The 22,053-nt window shown below is 46.8% G+C and overlaps 1 protein-coding gene across 5 annotated transcripts in view; it reads left to right on the forward strand.

Moving 5' to 3' along the window:
- GDPD5 (glycerophosphodiester phosphodiesterase domain containing 5) overlaps nt 1-22,053 on the forward strand; it is a 318,308-nt gene that overhangs the window by 271,085 nt on the left and 25,170 nt on the right. For all 5 annotated transcript variants that reach the window (XR_005587466.1, XM_039496991.1, XM_039496989.1 and 2 more), the window contains 4 exons: nt 5,109-5,191; nt 10,601-10,751; nt 14,328-14,546; nt 17,072-17,229. Coding sequence is in view for 4 of the 5 variants with exons in the window: in XM_039496991.1 (XP_039352925.1) it covers nt 5,109-5,191; nt 10,601-10,751; nt 14,328-14,546; nt 17,072-17,229 (611 nt within the window). In the remaining variant the exon portion in view is untranslated. The remainder of the gene's footprint in view (nt 1-5,108; nt 5,192-10,600; nt 10,752-14,327; nt 14,547-17,071; nt 17,230-22,053) is intronic.

The raw sequence follows: 22,053 nt of genomic DNA on the forward strand, positions 1-22,053 counted from the left end.
AGAGGCTCCTGAAGAGCTTTACGTATACAAGAATCATTTCGCTCGCCATTGACGTGCAGCTCCAGCCATTGTATCAGTGCACAGCAATGCCACTTATATATTTTAATTTGGTTCAGTCTAAGCTGTTGTGTGTTTTACATTGTGAGTCATTTTCAATTTACCTTGTGGAGACTCTTAAAGAATGGCTGGCAGTGTTGAAATCTATTCTTGTTTTATTAGGTTTCCTTTGTGGATCTTCTCCCACAATTTTTCCCCATGGAGACCAAGATTCCCAAGGCCATTCAGCTTTGGGCCCCCTCTGTACTACAAAGCCTACCATTTCCTAGTACTGCTGGAGTCAGAACAGAATTTGGGTTTGCCTGAGGGCGGCAGGCCCAGACAAAACCCATATTAGTGTTTTAGCCTTGTTCAATAGGTGTTGATGGAAAGTTTCTTCCCCTGACTGGGAATCGAACCCCGGCCGCGAGAGTGCCAACTCCTAACCACTAGACCACCAGGGAGGTGATTGGTAAAGAGCAGAGCACAGCTTCTTCTCATCCACACAGATAAATCTTGTTCTCACTTGGTGCGTGGTGCTCCCGTGCTGAAGCATGGTGCTTAAATGGCGAGTTTGCAGTATGCGCAGGACCTTATTCATTCAGCCACACCTCCACCTTGGGAAAATTTGAGAGAGAGAAGGTGGGTGAGGTGTGGGTGCCATACCCGAGCCCACTTACCCACTGACGTTTTAAAAACTCCCACACCCCAATCTGGACCTATGCTGGTTATGTAACATGTATGTATCTTGTGATCCTTGTAACTGATACCTGTAATCCCTCATAACTCAAGATGGACCTCAGATGTATAGTACCTTCCCTATTAACTTTTGTAAATTTAATTTTAAACATTAACTTTAATAAAAATTTTAAATCTGTTGTTGGAGCAACTTCTATTAGTGGAAAGGACAAACTTTTGAGCTTCACAGAGCTTTTCCTCAGGTCTGGAGAAAGTAACCAGATTGTCCAAGCTAAATAGAAGGTGGGACAGATTATTAAACCTAAGGGATTCACACTTAAAATGAAGTGGGCAATTAACACTTCTGCAGTCATAGGACAATGGAGGGTTAGTTGCTAGCAAAGTGTGTTACACATTGTTGTAATGGGTTATAAAACCACGGTTCTATGAAATCCATGTTTTTTAGTGACCAGCAAAGTTATGAATTAAAGTTCCCAGGCTCATCTTTTGAAGGCATTGTGCAGGTTTCCTTAGAGGACAAAGGACTGAGAGGTGTGATTTGCTTTGTGAAAAGTGTTTACCCACAGGTAATAGGGTGTTTTTGTTTTTTATAATTTTTCTCTGTGATTTCTTTCAAGAGCATAGTGATTGCCTGGCTTCACCCACATAGTTGTTGCTGGGGCATTTGATGCACTGGGTGAGATACGCTACATGTTGTGATAGGCATGTGTAGGACCCAGGGATCTTGAAAGGTGTGTTGGGGGGGGTGGTATTCATCATCAGAGAAGTAGAGATGTTTGGGGGTTTTGCAGCTGTTGCTCTGTTGCTGCTTTGAGTTGGTGTGTCCTGATCTGTGGGGAGCTTGCTTCGGATGATGAGCTTGGCAACACTGGCGGGGGGAGGTGTATTTGAAGGCCAGAAGAGGGGATTCAGGAAAGATTTCTTTCAGGATGGGGTCCCATGTAGTATAGATTGTAATTGTTTGATTCTATCCCATTTGGGTTCCAATGTGGGGTGGTAGGCGACAATGAGGACTGCATGGTCGGAGCGGATTTTATTTTCTGTATTGAAGCAGGTTCTCCCATAGTATTTGGGTGGCCCACTCCATGATGTGATCTACTTTTCTGGTGGAGTGTGCTTGTTTAGTGAAGGTGGTTTTAAGTGTGTGGAGATGTGCATCCCAGATTTTCTCTTCTGAGCATATTCTGTGGTATTTGAGTGCCTAGCTGTAGATAATAGATTTCTTGGTGTGTCTAGGGTGGTTACTGGAGCTGTGGAGGTAAGTGTGGTGATCTGTGGGGTTTCCCTTGTTGAAGTTGATTGTGCTGGACCAGAAGCTGCTGATGGTGTGGGAGTGTTACATTAGAGAGAGTGTGATGGACGGGTGGTGGGTGTTGAGATGCGGGGGAAATCTGTGAGGGAGTGGCCTATAAACAGGTTGGCATGTTGGGGAGCCATCTTAGGACCCATGGCTGTTCCCATCGTTTGGACAAAGTGTTTGTTGTTCAAGGTAAAGTTGTTACGGGCGAGGATGAAATGGATGAGTTTGGAGGTGTTTGCAGTGGATTTCTGAGTGGTGTTGATATCTGAGGCAGGCAGCAATGCCATCGTGGTGTGGGATGTTTGGCGTATAGGAAATTGACTTCCATAGGTGCAAGGATGGTGTTCTGAGGGAGCTTGTTAATGTTGCAGAGTTTCTGGAAGAACTTGGTTGTGTCCTGGAGGAAACTGGCCGTTTGGAGGATGGTTTCCTTAGGTCCTGATATTCCTTCAGTAAAAGTGTCATGTGCAGATATGATGGGTCTGCCAGGGTTCCTTGGTATATCTTGGGAAGCATGTAGAAGTTCCCTGGGCTGGGTTCAGGGGCATGAGGTTATAGAGGTTCTCTTGAAGTTGTTTGGGGAACGATTTGATTATATCTTTAAATTCCTGGGTGGATTATGGTGTAGGGTATTCCTTCAGTTCTTTATAGTAGGTGGTGTCAGAATTGTTGGTGGGCTCATTAACGTAGTCGTCATGAGTAAGGCTGCAAGTCTGTCATGGAGGTCACAGATTCTGTAACTTTCTGGGACCTCTGTGACTTCTGCAGTGGCCGGGGCAGCTGGCCCCAAGGCTACCTGAGCAGCTGAGGCAGCCCTGGAGCCAACCGCATCAGCCACTGCTGGAGCAGCCCCGGGGCCACTGGAGTAGTAACAGTCCCAGGGGCGGCCCTGAGCAGCAGCGGTGCCCCTAGGGTTCCCCCCTCTGCCCCCCCACCCCACCCGAGCCTCCCAGAGCAGCTAAGATTTGGTCAGAGGTATTTATAGTACAAGTCACGGGCAGTTATTGCCCATGACTTTTACTGAAAATACTTTTGACTAAATCTTAGCCTTAGTCATGATTGAGGGCTACAATGGTACCTCCTTTGTCTGCTGATTTGATCATTAACCAATGGTTGGATTTTTTTTGCTTGTGACTGTTGGTGCGGATGTGGTAGCTGTGGGTGATGTCTTCATTGTGAAAATTCCTTGAGGTGGAGTCAGTGAATGAATGTTTCTAGTTCTACACGTTAGGATGGTTTAAGGTTCTGTGGCAGGGCAGACGTTCAGTCCCTTGGAGAGTACAGATAATTCAGTTCCCAGTGGGGGTTGTCTTGTTAGGTTGATGACGTTGGGGTGTCGTGTAGTGTCCATGTGGATGGGTCCTGGTGTCATGGTTTCTCCCAGAAGTTAACCTTGACAATAACAACCACCAACATGTTGATCTGTGGAATCTGTGCTGTGGGGTTGATCTAATTTGTTGTTGTTTTTCAATGTTCCATAGACAGATTCTCAGAGAAGCTTCACTGCTTAACATGGAACTATTTAGCAACTTGTTTATAATCACTGTGGGTACGATTTCTTATTTGCCTTTTGATGATGCAGTTGGGTTTATATTTCTAGTCATTCATTGTGCTTAGCTCAGTGAGAGAAGTACCATGACTGGGCAGAGAAAACATCTGCCAAAATCTACATTCTTCTTCGAGTGCTGGTTCTCATGCACCCGAGTCGAACAAGTAGTGTCCACTGGCCCACACATGCTCCAGACCAATGGTGTAGGAGGCAGTACGGGTCAGCAGCTCTCCAGTTCCTTCTTACCGCCATGTGGCCTGAGTCGGAAACCCAGTGTCCACAGATTTCTCCAGCTTTTCTCTTTGATCTCCTGTAAATAGCTATTGATAATAATTTTATATTTTTTATATTAACATAGTTAGAATTTTACAACAGCGCCTAACTCAGACACTGTGTCCATACACCGGCCTTGCATTTCTCTTTCTTAAGCTACCCCGCATAGGGTCAGGCTCAGACCTCGTCTGGGCAGGTGCCAGTCTGTTGTTTCTGTGTGAGTGACTGCAGCCTGGGAAAGAGACTGTCAGGTGATGCTCAGTGGAAACAGGATCAGCTTGCTTTGTTCATCTTAATGAAACCTGAGCTACTTGGTAAGACATGAGACTCTGAAAGCTATGCAAGAGCAGGGAGTACTTTAGCAAAGTGTAACCTCAAATATGTTTTTTGCTGGCTGTCCAGGATCTTTGCTTGAATGCTGCCCCCTTCTGGCACCTGTGGACATTGCACTTATTTGAAATCGTTATCTTTATCTTGACCTCATGTGACTCATGTGGTGAGGGTTGTGGGTGTTCCCCCTTTCCTTGTCTGTCTGACTAGTCTGTCTTTGATTGGAAACTTTTCTAGACAGACATTGTGGCTTACTCTTATTTTGTAAAACAGCATATACATTGCTGGAAACCTCTTCTAGCCAAAGGGTGCAGCAGCACCCCTAATTCCAGCACCCATGGATAGCTGTGACTGAGGAGTGCCAACTCCATGTAACCAGCCAGCCTTTATGGGCACCCCAACAAGCACTCTGCAGGCCGTCAGTCATCTATAAACCACCATTTGAGAACTATTGCAGCTGACTGGTACACGTTACCAAACCTTTTAAACCATGTATGATGAAAAAATCCAGAGCCCACTAGGACTTTGGTGCGCATCAAGATCATTCGGTATAGATCTCAGAATGCACTGGCCCCTACCAACTGAGGAAAGGAGAATCTCTGTTAGCAGCTAACAGCTTTAAAGCATGCTGCTGGGCAGATTCAGTTCCATCTCTGAAGGGCGGTAGTAATTACACGTACTACCCCTAGCCAGTTCGTTCCAGTGATATAACATGATTCTCACTGAGTACATTTTATGAAGTCTTGTAATATTTTTTTCAGTCATGGTGCTTTGTTGTCTCTTCAACCTTTTAATGATCTCTTGTAGGTATTTTGATTTATTTGTTGTGCTGTTGCTGCAGCGTTCTGTGTGGCTCACCGAAAGAGGGCTTTATAAACATTGCTACTTTATTAATACACTTTTTCACTGCTTCTTCCCTAGCTGGCGCCAGAAAACACTCTGATGTCCTTCCAAAAAGCAGTAGAGCAGAAAACATACGGAGTGCAAGCTGACGTAGTGATAAGGCAAGTCTGTGTAACTGTTTGCTTCAAGTGCAATGATTTTCTTTAGTGACCGGTCCAACCCAAATTCCTAGATCTGCTTTGTTTTGGTTCCAGATCTGAATTTTGCCACTTAAGTTTTCCACTGCAGTATCTGTAGCATCCTCTGAGAAGGGCCTCTTGGAGAATGTGCGTGTATCTTCTCATATGCTGCTATTTATAAAGTATGTATGTTAGTCATTTGGCTGGCCCAATGATTAAAAATTAAATTATAAAGGAAACCAGACTTTCTACTAATCTTCATATTAAGGGCCAAAATTCACGACGGGGTGCCATCTTGTTGATATTTTGCTTTTATTATGATGAAATAAGCTAACATGGGGCTGATTTGCCTTAGTCTGGCTGCCTTCTCCAAAGGAGTACAGCGGAACCTGCTTGTAAAGAGCTTGGCGATAGTGAAGTTCTGTTGGCAGGGAAGGAGAATGAAAGTCCTAAATTTTTTCATTGCATTGATCAAGTGCCACCCGAGTTAAAACAGCCATGGAAATTTACCAGCCCAGAGACAAAATCTCTGCTTTCCCTTACCATGATGCTAAAGATGAAGAAAATTTAATTAGACTTTTATCTGCCTGTTCCCCCATCTCCCCCCCTCCCCAAAAATCAGTTCTCTCCTGTAGAACTTGGCAAGGCTGAGTTAGGGGGAATCTTTGAAAGCGTCGAGTTTTTCTCACATAAAAAATGTCTAAGAGGGGAATTTAACATAAGAACGGCCGTACCGGGTCAGACCAAAGGTCCATCTAGCCCACTATCCTGTCTACCGACAGTGGCCAATGCCAGGTGCCCCAGAGGGAGTGAACCTAACAGGCAATGATCAAATGATCTCTCTCCTGCCATCCATCTGCACCCTCTGACAAACAGAGGCTAGGGCCACCATTCCTTACCCATCCTGGCTAATAGCCATTAATGGACTTAACCACCATGAATTTATCCAGTTCTCTTTTAAACGCTGTTATAGTCCTAGCCTTCACAACTCCTCAGGTTCTGCATTTAATTTCCTCAGACCTCCTAGATCTCTTAAATATAAATATTTGATGCATGTTTTCTTCATAGACATACAACGTGTGCACATTTGCAGAAAGCAGATTTGACATCATCTGTACAACAAACTTCCACTATTGTTTGCTCCTACTGAATGGGAGGCAAAACTTCAAAGGGACATTTTTAAGGGTGATTGTGTGACTGCTATTATGGTAGCACCTGGCAGCGGCAGTCAGGCTCAGGGCCCCATGGTAGAACCGCTGTGTGTAAACACAGAGTAGAAGGATAGCCCTTGCCCGAGGAGCTAATTTAAGGCCCGGTGCAGGATTGTGCGTAATAAAGAATACGCAGCGGCAAGTGAGGGAGACCAGCTATATGTAAGGTTAGATGGGATATTTATTTTGAATTAGAAGATAAAAGTCACAGACACACATCTGAAGTTCCTGCTGCTTGTCTTTGAACGTGCACTTTTGGACCAAATTGAAGTTTTGTTAAGAGGAAGATATAAAAAAGGAGAGTATCACAGTGTTGAAGAACTGGTTAATGTTATTCAACTGACTTCTCCTCAATCTGCATGCAACAAAAATGGATGAAGTGGAATAGATTAATGGGGCACAGGAAAAAAAAAGGAAATGAGAGAGGAGAATAGAGGAAGGGCAAAATGGGGAAGGGATAGCAAGAGGGCTCACTAGCATGTCAGATGTGGATGCAGAGCAAACCACATTCAGAAAAGGCATTCCTTTTAGTACCTTCCCAGGGCTGTAAGCACACGTGCCAGGCTGAATCCTGGAGAGGATGCTTTCTATTTCCATTGTTAGGTTAGATGCTAAATCTGATTCTTGTTCTTTGAATGGGGGAGGATGTGGATTCTCCTGGTTTCATTTTGCTACCCTGAAAGTCAGTGACCCTCTCTTGCTTATCTAATAGTAACACTGCATTTGCATATAGTGTGGATCAGATTCATATCTGATGCTAAGAAATAGCTTGAAATTAACCCACGAGAGACATATAATTTTAATTGGTATTAAAAAAAAAAACCAACAACAAAAAACCACCTCTTTGGTGGGTTATTCTATCTGAAAGGCGTCTCTGCGATAAAAGATAGGCTTGTGGGTTATGGAGTTTGAACATCAGGGCTTCTCTTTTGCAATCACTGTCTGACAGCAAACAGATTTAAACCTTAATGGAAGTTCCTGTCCGCTGTAGCGGGAGGTCATTTTGCAGTGTTGAAGGACAAATCAGGGTTGATAGCAGCTTAATCCCTTTAGAATCATTCAAAAGGGAAGTCATTAACTGTTGCAAAGAGAATATTATTGGAAGCAAAATAATCACTTGTGTGTCGGGGATGATCCTGGTCGCGTTGTGTAGCTAGTCTAACAGAGTCAGCTGATCTTGCGGAATTGTGGAGTTGAAAATATCACTCAAACCACCCTGAGCCTGGACCACATCATGCTGCTGAAATGGCAGTCCTGTGTTTCAGCTGCCGAGCTGTCTACTGCCCCCTGCAGGAGAACTCTCATCCGCACTTCAACTGAAAAGCTTTTGTCTCCCCTGCCTCCATGGGAGTGTGGAGTCTGCACGTTTCCTTGACATCATGCCCCCCTTGATTCATGAAATGCATCGTGCAGGATCTTTATAAAGTCAGGGCTTCACTGTACATGCAGTGCCTGTCTTACCTGTGCATGTTTGTACGGTGCTACTTAGCCCGGGCGTTCCAAGTGACAGTACACCTGGATGGGGCCAGGGAGGGGATTAGAAAGGAGAGGGAACGTTAAAGGCCACACAGGATTTCTGCACGGCACTGTGGTGGTTAAAGAGTGTCTGAGTACGCTGTGCTGAGAGATGTACTCAGTCGTAGGCACCTATCTACCTTAAAACATTCAACACTCTGCATTCCGTGTCTGCTCGGCCGTTTTAAACCGTATGAAAGACCTTCAGATGTCGAGGCATGATGTGCTTCTGGCCAGGACTGGTGCTGTGTCAGCGTGTCGCTTTGGGTGGAAAGGCTGTTTATATAATTCCTTGCTAGAAATAGAAAACAAGATTTGAGTGACATTTCGGATAAGGCCCTTCCGCAGGCAGTGGTGAAGCTGGGACTGCATTTGCTCTGTCAACTAAAGTAGGTCTTCGTACCGCTCCCAGCTCAAGGCAGACTCCTTGGCAGACTCCCAGTTAGATTCAAATGGGTTTTTACTGTTAACCCTGTCCGTATTCAAGCTCTCCCTCTTGAGCCTCGCTACCGTGGGGATCTGTGCTTTGACACCCCTGGCCGTTTCCAAGGCTTCACCCCCTGCACCTCAGGCCAGCCGGTGACTGGAGAAGCGTGGTAGCACCTCCCTGACGAACAGCTGCCCCAACCCATCTTCCCCACTGCGAAAATCATGTCTAGAGGCTTATTCTTTCCAAAGGGTTTGCTCTGAGAGAGATTTCAAACCTCCACAGCAAAGAATTCTCATCCACAGCTCTTCAACCTCTGTGGGCTCCCTCTTTTTCTTTTCATGTTGCCACTCTTCTGTCATCTTCTTTGAAGTGTTTGTTAAACATCTGGGCGGGGCCCATAGGCAGGACATAGATGCGGCTATTTTACTTCATAGGGCAAAATTCTGTTCATGGTATCTGCCCCCTCCTCTGCAGTTGCTTGTATGGATTAATATATTTTACTCTGAATCTAGCACACCTCTCTAGGTTAACCCATATCCTCAGAGGAAATGTGTGTGTGGTTATGGTCAGAAAAGCATTTTAATAAAAGTAACAACTTTTTAACTCAGCTAATCTGCTGCCTGGTCTGCCTTACAAGTCTCTCTGGTTTTCCTGACCAAATTATGGACCTTTTAGCACCGCAGAGCCGGTACAGCTATGGACAACAAGGGATCCTTTTCTGGCTCCCACATCCGCAAGAAAATTGTTCACTAAGTTCAGGTTTAAAGGCATGGTTAGTTCTCTTTTTGAAAAAGTTCAGAATGTAATGAGAGACAGGGAGGTGTAATGTGACCCACAGGATTAAGAACCAGAGTGCTCATCCTAGCCCCAACACTACCTCCATCTTTGATCTGGGGCCAGTCTCCTAATCCCCTTCCTAGTTTTCCCATCTGTGAAATGGGAATACTGCTTCTGTACTTCACAAGGGCATTGTGAAATTTAGCCAGCTCATGTTTGGAGAGCTCTTTGTGGCCTAAATCCTTTATGGTACTGCTGAGTAGTACTAGTCAGACTGTTTAGGGCAAGGTGAATCTCAAAAGGCTACTCTGGATTTCACGTTTGCTTTGGATGTTTATCAGAACATTTTTTGCAGTTGGGCTGGGAATCTCGTGAAGATAGGCTCTCTTGTGAGGTCCCCCAGCATCTTCTGCTTCCGACTGGCTTGTAAATAACACAAGCACTGTGCCTCTTACGATATTTGTGTGCTTCCTACCCCAACCAAGTCCCGGAAGTGCAAAAGCAGGTCAAAATGAAAAACTAACCACCAAAAAACGCCCATAACTAAACCCAAGTAACTGGATAACTCTTCTTCAGTAACTTTTGTCCTCCATTCCCACTGCACTGTTGCTGTCATTCGTTACTTGTGAGGTGATGTTTTCAAAAGTGCCTAGGTAACCCAGGATACTAAATACCATTTTCAAAAGTGACTTAGGCTATGTCTACGCTGACGGCGGCGTGTAGAGTACACACACTGCCCGCCCCCCAGCATGAGTTTAAACAGCCGAGACAATGCTTATGCGAGTAGATTAAAGACATGGCAGAACCTTCTACAGGGCTGTCTACCCACCCAAGCCGCAGAGAAAGGCTCTGGCAGTGGGGAGGCAGCTCCCTGCTGCTGGAACCTTTCCTCACTACATCGCCTGTGCCAGCGACTTTTCACTGCAACGTGTTCTACACGTACCCTACGCACAGTCACCCCCGGTACGGACGATGCATCAGGCACTTAATAGTCTAAACCTATTGAAATTCTGTGGGACTTGAGGGTCCTACATGGGGAAATTGGGGTCCTTAGTAACTCAGGTGCTTTTGTCTAATTTTTAGGTTGTAAGACTTTCAGGGCAGGCATTATTTGCTTTACACATATATAAAGGCCTCCCATTCACTCAGGTGGGGAGTTCTGTTCTTATCCAAGTTAGTTTACCAAATCCTAAGAGAAACTCTAAGTTAAGGGTGGAGCTGTGTAAACCTTGAAATGGATGGAAGCATCTGCAATGCATTTTAGAGATTTTTCTCCTGTGTGTGTAGCTTTGTAAATGAAGCAAGAACATTAAGGGCCCGCGAAATTAATTGAGATCTTGACCACATTTTAACCCCGGTCTGAAAAGCTGGAGAGAGGGTGGAGCAGACACCAACTGTTCTTCTCTGATGTGCTAGCGAATAGCCACAGGTTAACAAAGATGCTTGTTTGCTTTGCAGCTATGATGGGGTGCCATTCCTTATGCACGATAAGACGCTCAGGAGGACAACTAATGTGGAGGAAGTGTTTCCAGAGCTGGCTTACGAGCATTCTTACATGTTCAACTGGACTGACCTGGAGATGCTTAATGCTGGAGAATGGTTCCTAAAGGTGCGTGCGATCATGTACTGAAGATTGGGTCCCTACCATCTGGGTGCAGGGAGGGAATGGGGGAGTGGTGTACCCTGTATCCAAAGTCAGGACATTGGATGAAAGTTGACACCACAGACCCTGTCACATGGATGAGATTGCTGCCGTCCCCTCAGTAAGAGGGTTTAATGAAGGGTAAATGGACCAAGCCAGGCTTCCCCTATGCTGCTCTATGAACCCCATTCAACTGTGCCCTCTGCTCACCGTATGGCATCAGGTAACTTAGCTCTGCCGTTCTGATTGTTTGTTTGGCACAGCATCATAGCCAGTTCCAGCCTGTCAAATGAAGGAATCTTCCAGAGGTCCCCACCGCGGTTCTGAAACGGAATGCCCAAGCGTTGGTCTGTCTTTGCACGTCCTGAACCTCTGACTTGTGTGCACAAACATTGAGTTTTGCATTTGCATCTGCTGGGAGCTGGTGGCTGGTTGATAGGGCAATGGATTAAGAGTAAAGAGACCTGGCTTCTAAAGCTGCTCAGCCGCACAGCTGCTTGAGAACATGGGCAAGCCACTTACACTGTTTCTCAGTTCCCCTTTTTAGAGATGAAGAAAATAGGACATAAAAGTGTTGTTCTTTATTGTTACTGCCGTGAGTTCTCCCAGCAGGCCCTCCAGAGTTACTCCACATCCATCAAAATCTTCCTCCCTCCCCGTGTTAGGCAGAGGCAAAGAAGAGATGTGTTTATATTGAATCAGCTCCTTACAGAGAATATAGCACCTGTCCTTTCTTGCTAAAATTCTCCTGATTGTGAGGCTCTTCTGCAGCCCCTCGGAGATGAGAATTTATGGTTGTATCCTGCTTCCTCGCTGCACATCAGTGGGATGTTGCAAAAACCCTGTAGCGTTCTAATGTTTTTAAAATCCTTAATCCAATTTGCCAGTCCAACAGCAATATGCCTCCTCTTTTTATTTCGCTTTTAATAACCCTCACCATGCCTCCTGTGTGCAGATTAACATGTAAATATATGGTGGGGTGAATGGATTCTGAGCAGAAAAGGTCTCCATTTTTTATCAAATACCGTTTCTTCCCTTACAAAGCTCAGGGCTGACGGCAGGTTCACTCTCGGCTGAGTGCAATAGAGATGACATGGACGTTTAATGGAAAGTGACACAGATTTAATGAATACATCCCAGCGCCTCTGCATTGTCAGATAAGGAACTTCTCCAGACTGCACAGCGTATTGGGGACTGGCAGCTCTGGATCCATCTGAAGTGACTTTTTGATAGTGGCATCTAGCATTTCCTCTGCCACAACATCTGTCCGGCAGTGTCACTATAGTGCTGCAACCGATTATGGACTCCCTTTGTAATTGTCTGTCCGGTTCCTCGGCTTGCAGAGTAAATTCTCTTTGAATGTCATTGAGTTCCCATACTTGGGTGTCAAACAAAACAACACCCAAATAACTTCCTGCTGCATGGGAAGAATGTCTAAAGCAGTGGTCCCCAAACTGTGGGGCTGCCCCCCTGGGGGAGGCAGGGGGAGGAACATTCAGGGGGCGTGCAGCAGGGCCCGAGCCAGCCCCGTCCCGCTTGGCCCCCCTGCTCCGTCCCCCAGCCACAGTTCCCCTCAGCCCCTTGCTCCGCCTTCAACCCAACCTCTTCTGATGTGCCAACTGTGCAGTAATGGAAGCGGGGGGGGGGCACAGACAGATTCCATTACTGGTAAGGGAGTGGGGGTGCAACAGGAAAAGTTTGGGCACCACTGATCTAAAGGGTCAGCACTCTCTCTTGTTCTTATCACCGAAGGGCTGCTTTTTTTGTAGTGTTTCCCCTGGTTGCCTTCTCGTTACTCTTTGTGGTTGGATAATAATGTTTAGATGGTCTTAAACCAAGGCATGGCACTTTTCATCCAAGGGTCCCACAGCACGTTAGAAAGGATGCAAGTAGAGAAACACAATAATTCTACTAGATTGGATCAGATCACTGGTCTGTCTGGCCCCGGATCCTGTATCCCACGGTGACCTGTACCGACGTCTTCAGAGGAAGGGGCAAGAAACCCTTCAGGAAGCTATGCTGGGATAACTTGCCCCAAGGGAAAACTTCCTCTTGATCCCTCATGGCGAGAGGCTGTTTTATTCTCTGAAGTTGGAAGATTTAAATCTCTTCCAAAATTCTTTTGGGTTTTCAATCCTCACTATAGTGGCCTCTTCAGTCCTAGCAGACAAAAGTTAAACAAGATTGTATGGCTGGAAATTAAGGGCAGATTTTTAAGTGAGCATAATTAACCTTTGGAATAACTTACCAAGGCTTGTGGTGGATCCTCCATCACTGTGAATTTTTAAATCAATTCTGGGAAATCTTACAGCCTTATTATATAGGAGTTCAGACTAGATAATCACAGTGGTCACTTCTGGCCACCAAATCTAAGAATTTGTTATAACTCTGGATATTCTTTGTATTCATCCAGTCCTTTATAGAAGCATAGTAAACTCTTGACCTCCATCATATCTTGTGGCAGTGAGTTCCACAGGCTAATTAATATTTCCTTCATCCGTTTTGAATTTCCCACTTTTCTGTTTCCACCTTTCTGTTTCTGTATTATGAAATAGGCTGAATTAGATGTTTCCAGACTCTTCAAATGTATTTTCATGCTCTTGATCGTACTCCTCACCCATTTCCAACCCCCTTTTATTTATGCTATGGCCTTTGAGATAGGGTGACTAGAACTGCACACAGTACTCCTCGTAAGGGCATGCATCATATCCTCCAATGGGAAAACTGAGGGACAGGGAGGATTTGCCCAAAGTCGTTCAGCAAGTCGGTGTCAGACTGAAAATAGAAGCCATCTCTCCTGGCACCTAATTCAGTGCCTTGTTTGCTGGGCCCACACTGCCTCCTGGTATGAAAGACTTTGCTTGACTGTTACTTATTGGGACTGAGACCTATCAGTAGAGCTGGGTGGGAAACTGTTTCCCACCCTGTGAACATTTCTGAGATTTCAAATATGGTTCCCGTTCCAAGATGTAACTGAGGCCTCGTGAAATTTTTCATGAAAAACAAGAGTGTGAGGGGAGGAGAGAGCGCGAGAGATCACAGAATACCCAGCAGCCCAGGGACCAAGGGGCTCACCTGGAATGTGTGAGGCTGAGATTCAAGTCTGTCTGCCTGATTCACAGCAAGGACTTGGACCTGGGGCTCTCACCTTCCCAGGGGACGCCCCCAACCACCGGGCTACGGGGCATTCTGAGGTCTGGGTTGCCTGTCTCTCTCTCTCTCTCTCTCTCTCTCTCTGACCAGCAATTCCATCCTGGACCTGAGAAACCTTTCCTGACTGAAGTTGAATTGAAACCGACCCTTTCCCAGGAAAGTTGTCTGTTTTGATGAATTGGTATTTTCTGGCAAAAAAACGTTGTGTTGGAAAACACTTGACCAACTTTACCTAGCAGCTTGGCTAGTCACAAGGCAGATTTCAGGGGCAGCTGCCAGAGGTAACTTCATTGCCACCATGACATGGGCAGAAAATGGGTTCTGTCTGCCCTCTGTCACAGCAGGGACCCCAGTTACATGACAATAACTCTGACCCTTGTTTGTTTTCAGAGTGACCCCTTCTGGACTGCTGGCTCCCTCTCGGGTTCAGATTACCTGGAAGCTGCAAACCAGTCAGTCTGTAAGCTGGCGGATATGTTGCAGATCGCCAAGGACAACATGTCAGTGATCTTGAACTTTCAGGACCTGCCTCGAGATCATCCGTACTACAGCACTTACATCAACGTTACCCTGCAGACCATACTGGAGTCAGGGATCCAGCAGCAGGCTGTAAGTCCTGCAGTGCTTTGGAGACAGAGGCTCGTGGGCTGGCTCTTTCAAGCTCCGAGGAAGAGCAGTTGCTTTAGTAACTGGAGAAATCAGGGTTCTAGGCAGAAAACTGGTTTCTGGCCAGTTTTCCTTCTCCTGCTGTAAAGGCTTTTGACCTCCTCTGTGCTTAGCTGTGGTGAAACCACGCTGCCCACTTCCCGATGATATTGTCCATCCTCTAACCCCCAATGGTCTGGGGCGTTTCGATCCCAGAAAGCCTTGCTCATCGTTCTCTTGCACTGCTCTCTTGCAATGTGGGTGCTGTTTGGGGGGCACCAGGATTTGGGCTGCCCCAGAGCACACAATCTGCCGGGGCTCTCACAGGGGAATGAGGATGCAGACAGTACGGTACCAGGAGGCCTCGTCACAGCTTGACCCCAATGTTCTGTGAGGCTGAATGGTGCTAGGTCCTGCCATCGGGGGTGTAGGATGCAGAGACAATCGCAGACCTCTTCACGTGAGTGGCTGCGCTAACGCGCTTCCCTTTGCGCCCAGCAGCAGGACAAGTGAGACTCCTCTAGCACAAGACAGCTCCTTCCTGCGTGTCCAGCTAATCCCCAGAGCCAGGTTTCAGTAGAAAAGCGAAGGGAAGCCTCCCTCTACAGCAAGCCCCCATCAGTTCCTGCCTCTTCCCACCTTTCAAGGAATTGTTGCCCATTTGGCCAGATAGTTCCCAAAATCCGGCACCTTGCAGGGTGGTGGTTTCAGTTTGGATGAGAAATCAGTGACGCAGAGTCAGGGTATCTTAGCGTGATCTGTTTATTTACAGAACATACTTGTGGTCCTGTTTCCCTGAACAGAAGTAGGAACAAACATGAAAGCAGGCAGCTCCTGTTGGCAGAAATCCCATCCACACCTGCTCTGTCCCAAGAAGCAGCTGTCCCTCTGCCTCTGCTTCTCCCCAGGGCTCCGGAGGGTCCTGCTCGCTCACTCAGTCCAGCTGCTTAACCTGCAGCCTTGTCCCAGCCCCTGGGAAACCCTGTTAGCGGCATGATCCCCCAGCACCCGCTCTCTTCCTTTAAGCAACGATTCTTTCAGGGTGGGAGAAGCTGGAAGTGGCAGGAGCTACTGCAGAGCGAAGATTCCCATTCCCCAGGTTCAAACCTTGGGGCATTGGGGCAACTCTTGAAATGTGACATCTGCTCAGCCCAGCCAAAATGGGAAACATCTGAGATTTCCCCCTCCTTCCCTTCTGATTTTAAATTGTTGAAAGTAGCTTACAGTCAAACGTGCTGATGTGCTAAGCAGCTGCACATCTTGTGACTGTGAAATATTTCAGACTTTCCAATTAGGTGAATAATACATATGTATGCAGAGAAAAATGGAAATGTTTAGCAATCACACTTATGAAATGATTAGCCTGGGGGAAGGATCCATTTTTAGCTCCCATCTGTCTTTCTAATGAATACCATTTCCACCCGAGTTTCAGTTAACCATGAGGTCACACCACCAGATATTTTTTTTTTGTGAGCCTGTTTGAATCTCAGTCAGCTTTCCTGGAGCTTATTTCACCACAAGGGGAATCGTGTTCCCCTCTTTGCAATTGTGTGGGTGAGCGAATGCAAAGAGGTGAGCAAAATAATTATTAAAATACAAGCCCTTGGAAGTGAGAACAAAATCCATTTTGATGCACTCTGCCTAGTTATATGAACGGAACTCCTTTGCTCCAGAATTCCAGCCTGGCTGGCTGAAAATGTGCATAACCTGCTTTAACCTGTTCTGGTGCATTATTAGGTGAGCATTGATTAGCTATTCTTCATAGATTAGTAGAATTTAAGGCCCGAAGGGTCCAGTTTGAGCATCTGATCTGACCTCCTGCATAACACCAAAGATTTTCACCCAGTAATTCCTGCGTCAAGCCCAGCCCTTGTGACTGAGGTAGAACCTGTTATTATTAATTGATTAAGCTAATGTATGTACAGTGCTTTGAAATCGGAGTGGGAAGTGCTAAAAATTGCAAGGTTTGACCGGATTTAGGGCTGATGGAAGTGAAGACTGGATAATGCTAGTTTGAGCCAAGCATAATTTGGGCAGTCGGTGGAAAGTTTTTCCTACCCAACTCCGCCAGTGCCTGCTTGGTATCCTTTCCATGGGTCCTTCTTGTGCTGAACTGGATGTTTTGATGGGCGCAAAGTGCATCTTAGCATGAAACCTTCCAATTCCGTATCCCTTGTCCTCTGGGTTAGGATTTAAACCCGTGTCTCTCGAGGTGAAAGTCTGGTGCCAAGACCCCACAGTGCCAGCTAATCAGCCCCGCATTCAAAGTGCAGTCAAGTAAAGACGTGTGAGGCTTTAAGCCCCTTTAAGCCGATTATGGCATTAGTGCAAACTCTCTGGCTTGGCTGTCCTTCCCGCTTCCCTGTACTCCAAACTGCTCAGAGCCCGGATTCCTAACGCTTTCCCAGCTGCAAACAGGTTTCCATCTTTGAGAATCATCTCTTTCATCAGAATGGCTCAATTTATTGACTCTCTCTCTGTATCTCCAGGTGATGTGGCTGCCCAACACGGAGCGGCAGCTGGTGAGGCAAATTGCGCCAGGTTTCCAGCAGACTTCTGACGTCAAAGCAGACGCGGAGCGCTTGAGAGACAAAGGCATCAAACAGCTGAACCTGCGGTACACTAAGGTCACCAGTGAGGACATCAGGTGCGGGCCTCAGCTTTCACTGGTGTGAATTTGCACTTGCTCTGTGCGTGTGCTGTAGGGTGACCAGATGTCCCGATTTTACGGGGACAGTCCCGATATTTGGGGCTTTCTTATGCAGGCTCCTATTACCCCCCCCATCCTCTGTCCCAATTTTTCACACTTGCTATCTGGTCACCCTAGTGTGCTGTGTGTATTTTGCAAAGCCAAAGTATATAGCCGCTCCCTCGCCCCTTCCCATGGAGGCTTGCTGTGCTCTCAACCTATGGTCAAGCCAGGAACCGGGACCCGGGGCTCAACCCACAGGTTCTGGTGATCACCGTGGTCCCTTATGGCCCTGAAATCTGCGGGTCGTTGGCCTACTAGTTTCCAGGCAGCTGCTGTCCTTCCGCAACAAAGAACTGCTCCCACTTAACTGGGCACATGGCTGGCTGTCCAGCGGGAGCTTCACTGTCTGGTGCGGGGAGCGTCTATAGTGGCAACGTCACTTCAGTCAAGGACAGACCCTATTTTCCCCTTTAATGGGCCCATCGTATCTGCCGGTCCATAGGAAACAGCAGGAAACGCCCCCTCAGCTGCAGGTGCTGGGAGTGGAAGACCAAGTGAGGTAAAGAGACAGCAGAATGGTGTGACGTCCTTCTCATCCGCTCTGTAGGTTCCTATTGAGTGAGAGACCTGCGCTCAGCTGGGTTCACCTGCCCTATTGGCAGGCAGGAGTGAAAGAGACACAGGCCAGACAGTCTCCTGGCATCACGTGGCAATGTGCACGCAGCAGTACCCTGTTGCCACTTGATGATGGGAGGGCCTTAGTGTCTCCTACCAGAGCCCCCTGGAATTTGTCAGCCCTGTTTTCACAGCTACCTCAGGCAAAGGAGAGCAAGACATAGACCAGGCTGAAAGTACAAGAAAAGCAGTTAATGGGACTGTGATTTCTTGTGAATAATTTCCTGAGTAACACATGAATCAGCAGGTCACTGAGCAAACCGAGGCTGAGCTTCCATCAAGGGAAAGAGGCAAAAGGAGGCTCCGTTCTGAGCGAGATGCTGAGAACTTCCCACAGGCGTTGTGTGCAGTGACACCCAGATGCAGGGCAGACTCTCCAGCCATAAACCTGTCACAGTTCTCTTCCGATGTTCCATAGCACTGGTCCGTGCTGCGGTTGTGTCCAAGTGGGGCACAGAGGGGCACTGGCAAGCAGGGCCATAGCTGAAACAGAGCTCATGCCACTAGGCCAACCTGCCTAGGGGTAGAGACTAGGACTCAGGAGACACGGGCTCTGTTCCCCTGTGTGCCACTGGTCTGCTCTCTGTCACCTGTCTGTGCCTCAGTTTCCCTATCTGTAAAATGGAGCTAGTGATCCTGACTGTCTTTGAGATCTATGATGAAAAGTGCTGTATAAGAGTTAGTCGGTATTAGTGTATATTGAAGCATATCTCTCTCTCTCCCCCATCCCACCCCACCACAAAAACAGTTATTGTCTTGAAGACTTTTGTCAGTCACAAGACAATGGACTCCACCCTTGCAGTGCTGAAGGGCTGAAGACTCAGATGAAGCTCCTCCTCAGTCTCTCTCCCTTTACTCCAACATGCTGTTCCATCCCTTGACCCTGGCCACTGGTAATCTAGCCAACCCACTGCAGGAAACCTGCCTCAGTCCCCAGACCAAGTGTCCCCAGCAGAGCCACCTAGGAATTGTCCTTTCTGGGCAGTTTTCAGGTATTATCTTCTGGGAGCTGGCCAGTTTAGAAGGGTTTACAGGATTAATGTCCTGAGGGAGCAGTGAGGCAGCTGAGCCGGGCCTTTAAAGACTTCTCAGCAGAATCCCTCTCTCCTGCTGTGTATTAGGGAATAAAATGTATTACATTATTGCTTCTGCATTAAGGCTTTGCCACTAGCACCTAGTGGTCGTGAAAGAGGTTTCTTGATAAAAGTTTTATGACCTGCTAATTATCAGTATGGTAAAGGGGATAGCTCAGTGGTTTGAGCATTGGCCTGCTAAACCCAGGGTTGTGAGTTCAATCCTTGAGGGGGCCATTTGGGGATTGGTCCTGCTTTGAGCAGGGGGTTGGACTAGATGGTCTCTTGAGGTCCCTTCCAACCCTAGTGATTCTATGATTCTATGCCTTGTGTTAAAATGTTCTCCTCTAGGACAGGCATCCCTTGCTGGTGTGGAGACCTTGATCTCACAGCATTGAGACATTTTGATGATGTTGCTGGAAGGGGTGCTGGAACAATTTGTATAGTGAGGGGGGGCTATGATGGAAACCATGAGTTTGGTGTTTGTTTTTACTACTCCAAGCCGGGGGTGGGGGGATAGGGTGGTGCAGCCACGCTCCTGGTTCCAGCACCGCTGGTTGCATGGATATCAAAGATCTTTCCTGATACCTTTTTAGTTATTTACAGTGAGATCCCAAGACATGGGACGGACAGTCCGATTTAAACTGGGACCATTGTGTGAAAATCTAGACCAAGGGCAGCCCTGGATCTGACTCCTTGGACAATAAAGCGGGTTGTGTAGTTTAAATACCTGTACCACACTCGTACGTTTGCCAAAGATCCTGTGGGAGAAGAGATTTATATTATGGTCCATTTCCAAGCGAGGGTCATGGAAGCAGGAGGAGAGAGTAGCTAATCTTAATAGCTTTTTACATGGAGTCTAGTGTGTGACGACATTAAGGGAGCCTTTTAGAAATCAAAATATTAATAATCTGATTCTCATTCCAATACCATCTTCAGAGGAAGTTCAGGCGTCCCATGCAAAGCACGTCCAGCCAGTTTTTCAACCCGATTAGCAACTGCCCTTTGCCTCTCATTCATCTGCTCCCGAGCTGCTGCTGCTGTGAACCTCTGATTTAGGCCAAGCTCCTGAGTTCTTTCAGACGTTACTTTGTGCCGATAAATTTGAACGCAGTCTTTTAACGACCCTATTTAAATCAGCCTCGTCTCATCTTTAATTAGCCAATGCCGTGTTCCTTCTCGGTAGTATGTGGCGTTTGAATTTCATAGGGTGTGAATCAAAATGACCTCAGCAGCTACAGTTAAACAGATAAGGGATGTTTTGCCCCTCGGCGGCCCTGTTAATTTTTAGGATTTATTGCTTGCCAAGCTTGACTTGGTCCTTAAGAAAACATATGGAAATCAAAGGGTTTGGGAGAGGCGATAATATTTTAGAGCTAGAAAGGAAAGTCGGTCCTGTTGTGTAGTAAGGACTGATGACTGAACTGCAGTGTATCACATTGTAACCGATGCTGGTTTTTGAAAAACAGAGAGTTCACCACACACGGACGTGAAATGGCTAATGGCCAGATTGTGCTACGGCAGTGCAGACTGCCACTGAGGACCAGTGCGGAGCTGCACTGCGTCCGGGGGAGCTGTCCAGACGTGTAGATCGATCCAGGCCCTGCCTTGAAGACCAACACTGTGCCAAAGGGATGGGGAAGGAATGAAGGCAAAATATGCCCTGCAACTTCCACTGCATGAGAGGCAGAGAGGTCCAGTGATAGGGTGTTCAGAGACCTGGGTTCTATTCCCAGCTCTGCCACTGACTTGCTGTGTGACCTTGGGCAAGTCACTTCCCCTCTGTTTCCCATCCCACCCTTTGTCTTGTCCATTTCGATTAAGTTCCTCCATCATACATACAGCGCCTAGCACAGTTGGATCCTCTTGATGCTGCTGTATTAGAAAAAAATACACCCTTTTAAATCCACATCAATTTTGGCCCAAATGCACCAGTCCCCTTTTTTAATTGTCAGATTCCTTCTACTAAAGAATTGACCCTGTAATGGCAACCGCTGTGTTAAACTCAAACTGAATCCTCTTTTTCTGCTACACACACCACGTTTGCACAGAGCAGCTAGTAATATGAATGTGGTTAATAAAAGCGTGCTGCTGCTGCTGAAAACAAAATCAGGCCATGTAACGGAGCTAGAGGAACCAGCTCTGCCCATGTGCTACAAGGAGCAATCTTATTGCATGGTAGCCCCTGGTGGTCTGGGTAGAACAAAGCCTTGCCCTCCCTTTCTCCTTTCCATTCATTGTCCGGCTCTTGGAGAATTATGGAGAAGGGATGCCCACCCGGCGATTGTGTGGTGATTTGTTCTGATTATCCTGGCTCCGTTCTGTGTGCCTCAGCAGCCTCAAGAACCAAACCTGCCATGTCGGCAAACAGAAGGGTTCAACCATAGGGTTCAACGGGACATTGCCACAGTCCTACAACAGACTCATTAACTGGGGAGCTACCGACCACACGGATTGAATAAACCCTGAGGAAATGCCATCCTTTACCCCAAAATAAATGTCCTAACTACTGTATATGCAGTGCTGTGCTTACTCAGCACGACCAGCATTGCTTTCAAGAGTGTATAGCTTCACCCTCAGCATTCAGTATAATCAGATCATATTAACAGCCTGGTGCTACCTCCATAATTACATATAGCATTGACCATCTTCAGAGTACTTGGCAAACATTAGCAAATCGTCACAGTCCCTCACGGAGGTGCATAAGCATTTCCGTATTGCAGATAGGGAAACTGCGGCAGAGTGGCTTACCCAGGGCCACAGACAGGATCAATATCTGCATTGCAACTCGAGAGTTCTTGTCTCCCAGTCTTGTGTTCTGGCCTCTGGAGCAAACCCCTTGAAAAATGGATTCAAGCATTCAGAAGACTTGAGACCTCTTTTGTTAGCAAACAAGAGCCCCATAAATCTATGTCCGGACCCGGGCAGAAGAGTAAGAGTATGACTGACTCTTACATCGGTGTCCAGTTTAATTCAAGTATCAGGGGGGTAGCCATGTTAGTCTGGATCTGTAAAAAGCAACAATGAGTCC

Source organism: Mauremys reevesii, linkage group 1 (genome assembly GCF_016161935.1).
Source record: "Mauremys reevesii isolate NIE-2019 linkage group 1, ASM1616193v1, whole genome shotgun sequence".
Classification (NCBI taxonomy): Eukaryota; Metazoa; Chordata; order Testudines; family Geoemydidae; genus Mauremys; species Mauremys reevesii.